The sequence below is a fragment of the Pogona vitticeps genome, chromosome 1 (genome assembly GCF_051106095.1).
Source record: "Pogona vitticeps strain Pit_001003342236 chromosome 1, PviZW2.1, whole genome shotgun sequence".
NCBI lineage: Eukaryota > Metazoa > Chordata > Lepidosauria > Squamata > Agamidae > Pogona > Pogona vitticeps.
The window spans coordinates 175,382,771-175,397,554 of NC_135783.1; the positions used below are offsets into that span (position 1 = coordinate 175,382,771).

At 43.9% G+C, this 14,784-nt stretch overlaps 2 protein-coding genes across 7 annotated transcripts in view; one reads left to right on the top strand and one right to left on the bottom strand.

Annotated features, from left to right (window-relative positions):
* The window catches only part of IKZF2 (IKAROS family zinc finger 2), a 141,351-nt gene that overhangs the window by 39,598 nt on the left and 86,969 nt on the right, over positions 1-14,784 (top strand). The window lies entirely within an intron of this gene.
* The window catches only part of LOC144586116 (uncharacterized), a 63,468-nt gene that overhangs the window by 171 nt on the left and 48,513 nt on the right, over positions 1-14,784 (bottom strand). Inside the window, exon 2 of the mRNA XM_078383842.1 lies at positions 1,903-5,768. Coding sequence (XP_078239968.1) covers positions 1,903-4,551 — 2,649 coding nt within the window. The 5' untranslated portion in view covers positions 4,552-5,768. The remainder of the gene's footprint in view (positions 1-1,902; positions 5,769-14,784) is intronic.

The following is a 14,784-nucleotide window of genomic DNA, read 5'->3' on the forward strand; positions in this document are numbered from 1 at the left end:
TCATGACAATGTGTAATATGTCATGCACTGTTGTTCATCTGAGATTGTATATATATTTGTTGATTTTATTTACCATTTTTAATACTTGTTTAATTCTTTTTTAATATTTGTACACTTACTATTTTTAGCTTTGTATATTGCCTTTTTTTATGATGTGAGACTCCTTGGCTCCTTTCAAGGAGAAAGGTGGAGTAAAAATATTTTAAATAAATAAATAATAAATAAATGCCCACAAACATCACTGAACTGCAACAATTCTGTAAAACAGAGTGGGCCAAAATTCCTCCACAACAATGTGAAAGACTGATAAAGTCATATAGAAAACAATAACTTCAAGTTATTGCTGCTAACGGTGGCGCTCTGAGCTATTGAATCATAGGGTACACTTAATTTTTCACACATGGATTCTCCATTTTGGCTTTATTTTTGTAAAATAAATCATGACACGGTGTAATATGTCATATGTTGTTATTCATCTGAGGTTGTATTTACCTAATTTTCAGACCTGCTAAGTGTGACAAACCCAGACCTACTGGGATCTGCCACACTTTAACTAAGCTGCCACCAACCATTCCCTATAAGAAGTCACACAGACCAGGGATGGATTTTCAACAAATAAAAGAATAAGGTTTATTTAAAACAACACACAGGGAAAATAAAATGATCAGGTGAATAAGATATAGTAACGTGGCTTAATCTCATTCATACATGCACACAGTTTGGTTCACACAGAACACTTAACTTGAAGCACAGACCCTGAACCTATCAGTTCTGGCTAACCATACAGACACCTGAACCTATCAGGTTGGTACTGACTGACACACAGACTCCCACACCAGCTTCTTCTTCCCAGCTGCTGCTTCGTCTCTTCTTCTGAACTTCACCACACAGGCTTCACATATTTATACAGTACAGCCCCTCCTCCTGATGTCCCGCCTTCCACTCCCCATAGGATGGAACTTTCCCTCCAAACCCATGACAGACAGGTAACATCAGTGCTGTCTGTAACACCTCCCCTCTTTATAAGTTGTTTTGTAGGGGGAAAGCTAACGTGCTTTTTCCCAAAAAACAACCTGAATCCAAAACATACAAAAACATTTATACATACAATATCATACTTACTTATACTTACATTCTAAGTTAACCATATCAATTAGGCATTTAAACATTTACCATATACATTACATCAAGTTACCTTTATTCATACAAACCAAATTCAAAAAAACCAGGTACATTTAACTTTTTGTCATCAATATATATATATAGTCCATGTTTCTTTCGCCGTCTTCATTCTTCAGGTCTTCTTGACAAGGCGTCAGCAACACAGTTCACTGACCCTCTGACCACCTTCACTTCAAAGTCATAGTCCTGCAGATTTAAAGCCCACCTCATAAGTTTGCTGTTGTGGGTTTTCATTGTCTTTAACCATTGCAGTGGTGAATGGTCAGTGCACAGAGTAAAATGTCTTCCCCAGATGTAAGGCTTGGCCTTCTGGATCGCGTAGACTATGGCCAGACACTCCTTCTCCACGGTTGCCAAATGTCTCTCACCTTTCTGGAGTTTCCTACTCAGGTAGGACACTGGATGCTGGTCACCATTCTCATCCTCCTGGCAAAGAACTGCTCCTACCCCGCTGTTAGACGCATCGGTGTAGATGATGAACTCCCGGTCGAAGTCTGGAGCACGCAGCACTGGATAGTTGATGAGCGCCTGCTTCAACCTCTGGAACGCCTCCTCACAGTCGCTGGTCCACGGGATGCGGTCATCAGCCTTCTTCCTCGTCAGATCGGTCAGCGGAGCCGCAATCTCGCTAAACCTCGGGATGAACTTTCTGTAGTAGCCCACCAACCCAAGAAATGATTTGACTTTTTTCTTGGTGTTGGGTCTAGGCCAATCACGAACTGCTTCTATCTTGGCCTCGAGGGGTTTTATCACTCCTCCCCCTCCTATGTGACCGAAGTATTTTACTTCTGGGCTACCCAGCTGACGTTTGTTCTCTTTGCAGAGCCTAGGCCAAAGCACTTCCTCCCCTGGGTTAAAGTGCCTCTCCCCGGCTCTCTGGACACACCAGGCTTTCTTTCTGACCTTTTGAGCTTGCAGGGTCTCTGCTGCTAGCTCTAGGTTTCTCTTTAGGTCCTTCCTTAAAGAGTCTATATATGTCACAACGTCTTGTGGGTCATCCTGGGTGATCTGCTCCCAATTTTGTTTGATCAAATCAAGGGGCCCTTTCACCCTTCTCCCAAATAAAAGTTCAAACGGACTGAACCCGGTACTGGCTTGTGGCACTGATCGATAAGCAAACAAAAGGGATTGCAGCTTCTGGTCCCAATTGTTTGGATTCTCTGCCAAGTAAGCCCTAATCATGTGCATTAGAGTCCCATTGAACTTCTCAGTTAACCCATTACTTTCAGGGTGATAGGCAGTGGTTTCCTTGTGCTTAATTCCACAGATTTGCCATAAGCGTTTCATGAGCTTCGATGTGAACGATGCTCCCAAATCTGTGATTATTTCTGAGGCAAATCCCATCCTGGACATATACCCCACCAAGGCATCTGCCACTGTGTTAGTTTCAATGTTAGTCAAGGGTATGGCTTCAGGGTACCTCGTGGCATGGTCCACAATGGTGAGAATGAACCTGTTCCCCCTCTTTGTGGCCTTGGGCAAAGGTCCCACAATATCCACCCCTATGCATTTGAACGGAGTGTCAATCACAGGCAAAGGGCACAACTTTGCTTTGGTCCTGTCGCGGTTATTCCCCTGCCTTTGACACACATCACATTGTTTACAGAACTCCCTGATCTGCCTCCCTATGTCAGGCCAGTAAAAATTCTGTGTGATTCTCTGCTGTGTTTTGTTCACCCCTAAGTGCGCAGCAAACATGTCAGAGTGCCCCCTTTGTAAGATCATGGGGCGATACTTTTCAGGCACCACTAGCTGACTTCTGATCCCATCTCCCCCTTTTGAGATATTCCTCAGGGTCTCTCTATACAAAATCCCCTTTTTCTCTAGAAATCTCACTGGGGTTTCAGGTGTTAGCTGGGCGTCAGTCACCTGTTCAAAACACTTTTGGAGAGTGGCGTCTGCCTTTTGCTCTTGTCCAAATCTGCTGTCTGTGGTTAAGGTTTCCACCACAGCTTCTGAACTCCCCCCACCTGCTTCCATCTCGGGCTCATCATTACCCCCCTGAACTGTCCCCGTGGTGGCTTGTGAGCGTGTAATCACTAGCACCCGTTTCACATGTTCAGCCAGGTCATTTCCCACGAGCACGGCTGCTGGCAGAGTCGATGAAATTGCTAGCCGCCAAACTCCCCTCCAGCCTTGAAAGTTCACAGGTACCTCCGCTACTGGCAGTGAGATCACCTGCCCCTCAATCCCTGCCACCTTCATGCTCTCATTTGGGATTATATATTCCCTAGGAATAATATCTGGATGGCACAGGGTCACCTGGGAACAAGTGTCCCTCAGCCCCCTATACTGATGGTCAAGTATTCCTACGTCCACCCCTGCTGTTTCAAACAACTGAGAATCTGTTCTCACCAGTAGGCAGCGCCTGACCTCTACAAGAGGACCATTTTCCTCAGCCTGATCAGCAGATGTAGCTGTTCCAGATTGAGTAGCCATGGCAACAGGCTCCCTCAGTGACAATGAGCCTTGCTCTTTCTGGACACAGAACACAGCTTTTGGCTTGGTTCCACTCGAATCCTGAGGCACAATTCCTTTTAGCTGCTTTAATTTCTCACACTCTGAGATTAGATGGCCCTTTCCCTGACAGAAATAACATTTTCTGCTATATTTTGAGTCTTTCTCATCTTGTTTTGGTTTTCCCTCCAAAATCTGAGGTCTTGGTTTCATGTCTGAGGGCTTCCCTTCACCATGGGCCCCTCCCCCTTGCTGGCTTTTCCCTGGTCCCTGAGAGTACTTGCTGTAGGTTTCTTTAGGTTTCCCCATCGCTTTCCCCTCACCCAAAGGCTTTCTTATTTGGGAAATAAAATCTGCGCTCTCGGCTGCTTCTGCCACAGATTTCGGTTTCCTTTCCCTCACCTGGAATTTCAGTTCCCCATGCAGGACTGAATAGAACTGTTCCAGCGCTATCAAGTCTTTGAGCTGCTGAAAGGTCTCTGTCCCCTCCTGAGATAGCCATTTCTCTAGCAGCCTCACCAATTGGGCCCCCACTTGGGTAAAAGTCTGCTCTGGTTTCTTGGAGATTGACCTGAATCTTTGCCTCAGCTGTTCCGCATTTATCCCATGTCTGGCAAACACCAGTTTTTTAAACTCTGCAAAATCTTTCATCAGTTCCTGTGGCATCTCTGAATAAACTTCAGCCAGGCTACCACTGATTAAAGATCGCATGATGGTCATCTTCTCAGTTTCCCTTACTGAGAAGTCCACAAACGCTCTTTCCACTAGGGAAAAGAACACCTCAGGACAATCTCCCTTGTGGTACACAGGGAATTTCTTCAGGTCAGCTTTAGACAATTGGCCTCCCTCAGAATCCCTGTTGTTATTATTGTTCTGATTCATCAGTTCCAATTTTCTTAACTCAAACGCCATCCTTTCTCTCTCTGCAATTCCAATTCAAATTGTCTTTGCCTTTCCCTTTCCTGCATTTTTTCTCTCTCTAATCTTTCCTCCATTTCCCTCACCCTCAGTTCATGCTGTTGGGCTAGGAGTATTTTTCTGAGTTCTGGGTTTTGTTCTCCCGTGCTGTCACCCTGCACTGAGCCAAATTCATCCTCAGAACCTTGGTCAACCTGGGGGTCTTTCACTTCACCCATTTCTGCCATTTGGCTTCGAGTCAAGGGCATAATCCCCCCCCCCCAGAACAGGCTGCTTTCAAAAGTCAAGCCTCAAAATAAAGCGACCACTTTTTTTTTTTTGCCTCAGAACCAGCTTTCTCTATAGATTGCTGCTGTCCTTCAGCACTAACTTGCAACAGTTGCGAGCCAGAGTCTACCCCCCTCTGCTAGGCCTCTCAGCAGACAAGCTAGTTCACTTCTATTTCACAGTTTTGCCTCAGCTTTTTTCCCGCCAAAACCAGGTTGCCTCAGAGCTCCCTAATCTAGCCCCCAATCTGAGGTTACACGTTCTTCTACTAGTGCACCCCCCCGTGAGGCACACCTAGAAGATTACCTACGCGCTCTCAGATTGTCCCTGACTAGACCCCCCTTGCTCTGGGCACACTTGCCAAGGCTTTGCTGGACCACTGGACAACTGGACCAGTCGTATCCCACACGCTGGACACCAATCAATGTGACAAACCCAGACCTACTGGGATCTGCCACACTTTAACTAAGCTGCCACCAACCATTCCCTATAAGAAGTCACACAGACCAGGGATGGATTTTCAACAAATAAAAGAATAAGGTTTATTTAAAACAACACACAGGGAAAATAAAATGATCAGGTGAATAAGATATAGTAACGTGGCTTAATCTCATTCATACATGCACACAGTTTGGTTCACACAGAACACTTAACTTGAAGCACAGACCCTGAACCTATCAGTTCTGGCTAACCATACAGACACCTGAACCTATCAGGTTGGTACTGACTGACACACAGTAGTACCCTGTCTGACACACAGACTCCCACACCAGCTTCTTCTTCCCAGCTGCTGCTTCGTCTCTTCTTCTGAACTTCACCACACAGGCTTCACATATTTATACAGTACAGCCCCTCCTCCTGATGTCCCGCCTTCCACTCCCCATAGGATGGAACTTTCCCTCCAAACCCATGACAGACAGGTAACATCAGTGCTGTATGTAACACTAAGAACCAGATTATTTTTATTATGTCGTGACACGTAAAAGTATAGAATTCAAAGAGGATGCACTTTGTTTTTCACATGACTGTATGATGCAGCAAAGGATGAGAGTGAGAATCTTATGTAATTGTGCCAGCATTAACTAAATTAGTGTAAATCACAGTGATGAATTTCTACAAATTCAGGAGTCAGCATAGACATGTGCTGTTGCATGCTGAATGACATACAGTGGGGTCTTGACTTACAAACGGCCCGAGTTACAAACATTTTGACTTACGAACTGCTCTCATAGGAAAATATTGACTTGACTTGCGTACTTAGATTTGAGTTACGAACTGAAAAAAACCACGTGGGAGGCAGGGAAAGTGCAAAATTTGAACTTTCAGTTAACTGTTGGCCAGTGAAAAGGGTGTGTGTCTGCTTCCTCACTCCTCCCAGCGTTTAGAGAGTGGATTGGGAGACAGTCTTCAGACTGCCTGGTACTGCCTGGACTGTATTTTCCCTGTCTTCCCTGAACCTTTCTTGACCTAAGGAAAAAAGAAACAAAATATCCCCCTCTAGTGGTCGAAGGCGGAATAGCAGCTTCCCATTAGTTTCTATGGACGGAAAAGAACAGATACGGATCAAATGGTTTTCAATGCATTCCTATGGGAAATGCAGATTTGACCTGCAAACTTTTTGACTTTAATCCTTCCAATACGGATTAAGTTCTCAAGTCAAGACCTCACTGTACCTCAGGCATAAAAGCAAATGCTTATCCTCATCATCTTAACTTGGGGCAACTCACCAGTCAGATTTATGCCAATAAGAGTTAGGTAATTGATGGGCATACCTAATAGGTTTCTTACCATTACTATGCTGTGTCTTTTTTTTAAAAACATCTTTAAGCCCTATTTTAATCATTTCCATGAAATTTTTTTTGGCTTCTTTATATGATTGGTTTAACATTCAGCGGATTGCCCAGCTGCATCCCTGTCTTGATGTGAGGGCGCTCACCACTCTGGTTGAGCTTGTAGTCTCTAGATTAGACTACTGCAATGAGCTCTACATGGGTCTACCTTTGAGATTGACACGGAAGCTCCAAATAGTGCAGAATTGTGGCAGCCAGACTTCTCACTGGGGTGAGAAAACATCAACATATCTCCCCCACTCTGGCGGCCTTGCATTGGCTGCCCGTTCATTTCCGCATTGATTTCAAACTACTAATGATGACATATAAAGCCCTAAACAGTTTAGGACCTCAATATCTGGTGTAACGCTTCCTCCCACCTAAATCTACCCAAATCACTCGCTTTAGTGAAGATGGGCGGCTGAGCGGCCTAACACTGAGGGAGGCCCAAAGAGAAAGAACAAGAAAGTGGGCCTTCTCCACAGTGGCCCCTCATCTCTGGAACAATCTCCCCCCAGAAATTTGTCTGGCAGCCTCGCTGGGTGTTTTAAAGAGCCAACTCAAGACCTGGCTTTTTAGGCAGGCCTTCCCTCCTGTCAATACCGAATTTATTTGCTATCTTCAGTTGCATTAATGTTGTTATTTTATTTTATTTTATTTTTCTTGAATGTTGTTAGCTGCCCCAGAGTAGACTTTGGTCTAGATGGGTGGGATATTAAACAAACAAACAAACAAATAAAATAAACATTTCATTCCAGAGGTATGAAACAAGGTTTCCTAGTTCAGACAAATCCGAAAATGATCATTAATGGAATTCTTGCTCTGGTCTTCAGGTCTCAGATTTGTTTCAGGATAAAATCAACTAACAATGCCTTGAAATCCTTAAGGAACAATATTTCCTGTACAGGAACATTTTTATCATAACTCATACTAAGCTCAGTTTGAGAATTTAGGATGTTAAAGCCACCTCTTAGTACAAAATCTTGCTTGTCTCATTAACTGAAACTTTAATGAGATGAGTATATCTTTGAAAGAATGAACTATAAACATAGAAATGATTGGTTCTGTGAAATCCTTGCAGAGATGCCCTTGGGATGGTTTTAGACAGCTAGAAAATGTGGAAGAACAAGAATATTGAACTACAGAGATGGATGCAAAACAGGGAGAAAGGTGGGAAAAAATGTTTCCCCCATTTCATAATGAAAGTAAGATAACACTTCTGGCCCTGGGCTGTGAATCACTGGCCATCTGGGATGGTGTAGAAGGGAATTAACAAGGGTGTCATTCAGAACTCAGTGGGATGTGTGTAGCTTTGTCCGACAGCTTTCTCTGAATTGTAAAGAATTTACCTCAACTTTTTTTTTTGTGCATAGAAGAATAACAGTAAGTTTGGGGTTGCTAAATCATGATAGTTGAACAGAAGCTTAGAAAGATTTGTGAATCTGAAGCTCTGAAACCACAGCATAATATTGAATCTAGGCGCTTTTTCATGGACTGATAGAAACATCTCTCTTAATCATCAGTCTTCTCGAGCTCTTTTCATTAGACCCTTATTTCTCAATGGAAAATGTTTTGAGCATAAGGAAATAGCAAGAAAATGGCCACTCATAGGGGGTTTTGGAATGTTTCATTCATCAGAACTAAGTGTTGTTCTGATAGAACACCGTATGAAAGCTCTGTCATCATTCGCGTTTACCAGAATGACGGATGCCACTAATATGAAGTCAGTGGAAGAGCTTGATATTTCGAAATAGCTCACCATTTGAATATATTTTACATTATCTTCTCTAACAACCTAACTATCATTTTCACATCAAGTCTCTATGGCAGTGCTTTGGCGAGTATATCTTGGCATATTGAGCTGAGATATGAACACATTTTTTTGCCTGTGCGCATCACCTGTTTGCTTTCCCTTCATGTAGGCAAGCAAGCAAACAAGGAAATCTTCAGTTAACAATGCATTTCAATAGTTTCATCTGAACTGGGAAACTCTTATTGCCAACTTGGAATAAACCAGGATACAGTATTAAACTATAACTTGGAATTGGTTTAATATCCTGTCTTTTTCCAAAGCCAATATTTGTAACCATTCTCATGAAAAGTGGAGTTAATTGAAGAGAATTAGAAAAGAGCAGTGAAATACACATGAATATCTCAGCTTCAAACACTGTTCTCCTGATTCTCCCTTGTGCTCTTCTGTTCACAAAAATGGCAAGATGATGGAGTTCAGTATTATATGCTAATCTAGTGTAATATAAATCTGAGTGGAACTTGATTGATTGCTATAGTCGTTGCCATAAGAAAGCCAAGAAGGTCCACTGGGAGATTTGGGTGGTATGCTAATTTATCACTCACTGTGAGATAAAAAGTAACTGGCAGTTATTGCCAACCAAAAGTTGCATAAAGGACATTATTGGGACAGATAAAGATGTGGTACCTTCATGACAGCTAAACTTGACTAGATTAATGGAAAAAACTGGCCAGCCCTTGTGTTGTACAAACTGTAAAATTAATCTGTGTTCGGTATACAAGCCCCTTAATTCACTTCATAGTGAATTCCACTGTTTTTTTATAAATGGGTATGTCTGTATTCTCTCTTGGTTTTGAAATTATTCAGACAAACTGGCAAGCAGTGGTTAGAAAATGGGCACAAACTCCTTGGATAATTTTTTTCAGCCGTACATGTGAAGACCTATGACATGGGATTTGGAAGCTGGTTTTAGTCTTGTTTTTGAGGAAACATTTGAGAATATTCTTGAATATGAGTAAAAGCATTGCTAATTTGGGTACTTAATAAGTGCAACACATTGCACAACGTATTACTGATATGTGATTGCATTACTACCTGTTTATTTTTATAAAATAGCAGTGAAAATAAGAATGGCAAAAGGTGAAGAAAATTCTCAACCCCCCCCCCCCAAAAAAAAAATAATATTTTGAAACAATTGCCACTCATGACTGATATATTGCAAAGATAACTCTGGCAATGATGCTTAAAACAAATGTTGTTGGACATTGTTACAGTAGTAAGTAATAATTTTAAATGCATTACTTCAAAGCTGGCAGTTACTCACCCCCTCAACACTTCCTTAAAATGCCATGGTCTGATTTCGCCCCTTGAACATTCAATTTCTTAGAACCAGAAACTGCATGGGAATCATCGCCATTAATGGATAGCAATATATTAATTACTCATGTGCTTCTTATATCACTCACCACTTCTTCATAATGATATGTCATGAATATTCATCTGTACAATGAGGTTTGTTAGAAAAGAGACAAAATTGTATTAGGAATTCCCTAGAAGGGGCTCAAAGACCTCTGTGTCCCTCTCTGTCTTTCTTTTTTTCCTCTTTATTGCTTCCCTGTACATAGTCCTCCACCCTTTAAAACAGGGGGAAACAAAAGGTCTTACTTTCACTGCAATGGAGCGGGGAAGCATGTGGCCTACTTAGACTTTTCAGGTTTCAGTCCTATGAAATAGGTCCTCTTAAAACTGACCCCCATCACAATTATTATGGTGATTATTATAATTATTACACAATTATTACTCTCCAAAAGTTCGTTGTGCAGTAATTTTAATCTGCACTTAAATTCCTTCTTCCTGCTCCATGACACTATCTTCTTCTCCAGTGAAAACCTGCTGTGAAGTCACCTGTGTCATTTCTGACCCACCACGTTGAATGCTGCCCAATAATCCCATATAGTATTTTCCATGGGTAACTTCAGTTTTCCTGTAGTCCTAGTCAGAAATTTACAGCTGATTTCTTCAGTCTCTGATGAACCCCTAGCTCCTGCATATGTTTAATCAATGCTGTGACTTCTGTTCATCACTGAGGGGGTGGGGAGGGATTTGCTTTCAGTACATAGTCTATGATATTTGATGACATAATATTGCTGATGCTAAGCCATTACACGTTCCCTCATGTCTGTAGGTGGAAGAGCACTGGGAACTCCATGTAAGAGCTGGAGGAAATCATATTTAAAAGTAAAAAATGCACAGTGGGTTTCAGATTTTTGAAATCTTGCTTGTTTGTTTATTTGTCTGCCTCAAAAGATCTCCAAACTAGTAAGACATAAAAACTCAGGTTTTGCACTGGGAGTGCTGCCACCCCTGCCAAACTTTGAAGTAGTGGGCAGAAGCTTCTCAGAAAAGGTCTGAGATGAAGCAACAACAAACCCCTCCCAACCTGTCTGGACACTGGGGGCTGAGTTACTGGCACAAGCCACCTGGCCTGCTCCTGGCCTCTCTCCTCCAATTAGCTCCACTGAAAATGACAAGTCTAGTGCCCGTGGCTGGTGTGGCTTAATCGTCTGTCCTGACCATCCAGTGCCTCGCAGGGACAGCCTATATAAATGGGCCCTTATTGTACTTGAAGGTACTGATGACACTCCCTTTAGCACTTGTACCTCTAGCACCTTCTCTGGGTCAGCCTGGGGACCCGTTGCCCTGCCAGTCACCAAATTCTGAAGTGGGCTTCAGGGCATAGTTAGTCAAGGTGGGCACGGTATCTCTGTTCAAAGCCCCTGCCTTTGGGCAGGCAAATTTGCACAAGGTCTCCTGTTCGGGGGTCCTCCACATCGGCATAGTAAAATGATCCTTCTGCATGGAGTGCTAGTTCTGGTTCCTCCACAGCATCACCACAAATTCCTTCCTCCTCCAGCTTGGTGGTCTGTGGTTCTCCATGTGTGAGGTTCTCTTTCTGCATCCTAACTGGGCACCAATACCCTTACTGTCACAGCTGCCTGCCCCTTTCCTTTATTCCCCACAGCTGCCTGCCTGCTTGCAAAGAGGGGTTCTATATGTAAAAAAGCAACTAAAACAAAAAAGCAGTGTGTGCTGTTTATATACTGCCCTATAGCACTTTAAGCATTCTCTGGACAGCTTACAACTGAATTATGCAGCCTACACATTGCCCCCTGGTAGGCAATCTACTGATCTCAGAAGGATGGAAGATTGAGTCAACCTCAAGCCGGCTTGTGAGCAGAGTTCTGGCTGCAGTGCTGCAGTTTAACCACTGTACCAAGAGGCTTCTCTGCAACCTGGACTGGCCAACTGATGTTTGTCCCCACCTGAAGCATAGTGGGTACTATATCCGACAGACACTCCAGGTTGAAGGCAGATGGCCGACCAGGATTGATAAAGGCAACCCCTCATATGCACACATACCACTTATTACCCAACTTAGATAACTGAGCTGGTTATGTATAGGAAATGACTCTTCTATGAGTCCAGCTGGGCCCTGTGGTAGTTGGAATCTAGTCACACAAACAAATGGATCATACTTATTTACTTGATTATTCTGTAAAATATGTCAGTTAAACTCCAACTGTCAGATCTTTTTCCCTTGGCTATAAACTACACAGTTCACCTTTTGTACACAAAGCAGCTATCACTTTTCTTGTATTCTATCATATAACCATATGTGTTGCAATCAGTATTTCAAAAAAAAAAAAATTAGCTTAGGTGATGACATGCTGTGACACTCACACACACATTGAATTTTCAAAGATTAGAGGATGAACCTCCTGTTCTTCTAACTTTACAGTTGGACAAATACAGCTCTGAAAATGATGTATCCAAACATATTAATATATCTAAAGAAGGAATACCATCCCCCCCCCCCCCCGTGTATTAAGCAGTGGTATAAATTCTTGATTGAATAATGAGCTTAGTGAATATTCAGATGAAGGGAGAAAAAAGACCAGTTTGTGGGGTGGACCTTGGAGTAATAAAAAGAGAGAGCACTGAGGTGCCTTGTGGAAATACTGTGTTTCTGACATTTACTGCTGTTAAGTACCGTTTTGGAATTGCTTACTGTAAAATGGTGGAGCCACGTGGAGAATTGGGAGGGCGGTTAATTAACCACTTCCTGGAAAAGCCAAGAGCTTTAGGCAGAGGAGCTTGACCAGGGGGCCCTGTGGAGTCTTGAGGATGCAGAGGGCCTCCCAAGCCAACTTGTCTCTGAACAGTATTTCAATACCAACTGGAGGTCAAAGATGATGTGTGCCAGTTTGGCTTTAGTATAGAAAACTATACAAAAACATGGGTGTGATAGAAGTGAAGCGAGTACAATCAGTCATAGCTCAGGCATGTGGAAAGCAGTGGAAAACCACCACATTATGTCTTCCAGGTATAGTTGTCATGACTCGACAGAAATATAAAAAGGCACTCAGTTCCCAGCATTCTTTAAATGGCCAGAGGGTGCGAACAATCTCTGGGTTGAAAGTTAGATTAGGAACTTGGAATGTACGAAGTATGTATGAAAGACAAGGAAAAGCTACAGTGCAGTGGAAGATATGAAACTTCCCCCCCCCCCGTACTTGTTGAAAAACAGCCTTAACGATTGCTTTGTGTTCAGGAGAGAAGTGGTTAAGTGATTTAAAAAGAAATGAGGTTCTGGGATTTTCCTTCCTGTGGTGCCACTTTGTGAATGGTAGTGAGCAGAAGAGGGTACCCTGTAGACCAGGGGTCTCAAACTCAATTTGCCTGGGGGCCGCTGGAGGCAGAGTCTGGGTGAGGCTGGTCCGCATCAGATTCTCCGCCAGGTGGAGCAAGAGCCCAAGGAAGCCGCCCAGGAGTTTCCTTATCCCAGCTGGGGCTCCAAGGGGGAGGAGGATAGGGGCGTGCGAGCCCTCGTCACCTGCCATGACCCCCTCTGGCTCCTTCTTCACTACCACCACCACCACCAGTGGTAGGATGAAGAAGCAGAGGAGGGAGCACTGGTGACCGCCAAGCAGGGGGGGGAGAGGGTACAACATAATTTTTAAAAAAACCCTCACAGAATAGCCTTGCCAAAGAAGGAAAGCCCCCATCGGTACCTGCAGAATTAAACAGAATGGGGTGGGGCCCCCACAGGTGCGCACGCGCATGCACAAAAACACACACATACATGGAGGTCTGGCAACCTTCCTCTGAGTGCCCCCCTCAAAAAAAGGTGTACTCAGCAACAGCAGCAGCTACCCCCACCACAACAGAGGAGCAAACTTTGCGAAGCGAGCCCAGGCAGCCTCCAGAGCCGAGGCAGCCGAAGCAGGAGGAGGAAGCACCATCAGGTGCTGAGGCGGCTACTGGCAGGGTTGGTGCTGGGGGTGCTGAGAGAAAGAGAGCCAGAGAGCCTCTTCCCTGGAAGAGGTGGAGGTGGAGGCAGCTGCTGTTGGCGGCTTGGAGGCCCTCTTTGAGGATGGGCCGGGAGTGAGTTCCACTCTCAGGCATCGGGCGCTTGGGGAAAAGAGCCAACAGCACACCTTGCTCTCCGGCTCTCCCCCAAGACAGCGCCTCTTGCACCTTCCATCCAGAACTGCAGCCTGCCAGCCAGCAGACAGGTGGGCTGGCTGGCAGGCTGCAATTCCCAATGGATGGTGCAAGAGGTGCGATCTTGGGAGACAGCCAGTGAGGCTTTTTTTGACTCTTGACAGCAGAAGACACGTGGGCGTTTCAGGGGGGGGCAGGCAAGGCAGGGGCCACAAACTATCGTCTGGTGGGCCACATGTTTGAGGCCCCTGCTGTAGACCATTTTGATTGCTGCCATGGATATTGTCAACATTCAGACTGCCCTTTGCTATGCAAAGCTTGGCAACATGGGCATGATACTGTAGCACTTCCAAGCCATTTTCTTTTTTTTTTATTTATTTGTTAGTGCTGAAGCACAATATCCCACAATCATAAACTTTTTTTAAAAATTAACTTAATTGTCTTTTTGCTAGTTGTTGAAAGTGTCCTTTAGCCGCTAGGTTGGGTGAGATTCCAGCACTGCCTCAAGCCAGCTGCTAAAGGGCACGTTCCTGGGGGCCACCTTTTGTGGGTGTAGAATTCAGACTTCTGAAACATAGTCTTCATGAAACTTGGAGGGATTGTCGAGGAGGGTCTTGAGAAGCTTCTCTGCAATTTTGGTTTCTCTAGGTACCTGGAGGGAGCTTTCCTCAGGGACACTCTTTGTGGCTGTGTAACTCTAATGTCCAAAACCCCATCTTCACCAAACTTGCAGGACTAGTAGAGGAACATTGGAGGAGGCACCTCTGAAATGTTGGTGTCTCTAGGTGTTCCGGGGGTGGTTGTTGTATTTTATAGGGTTTTAAAGTCAAGATGGATCAGTAAATTGATTCATCAAACAATCATAAATTCTTGATT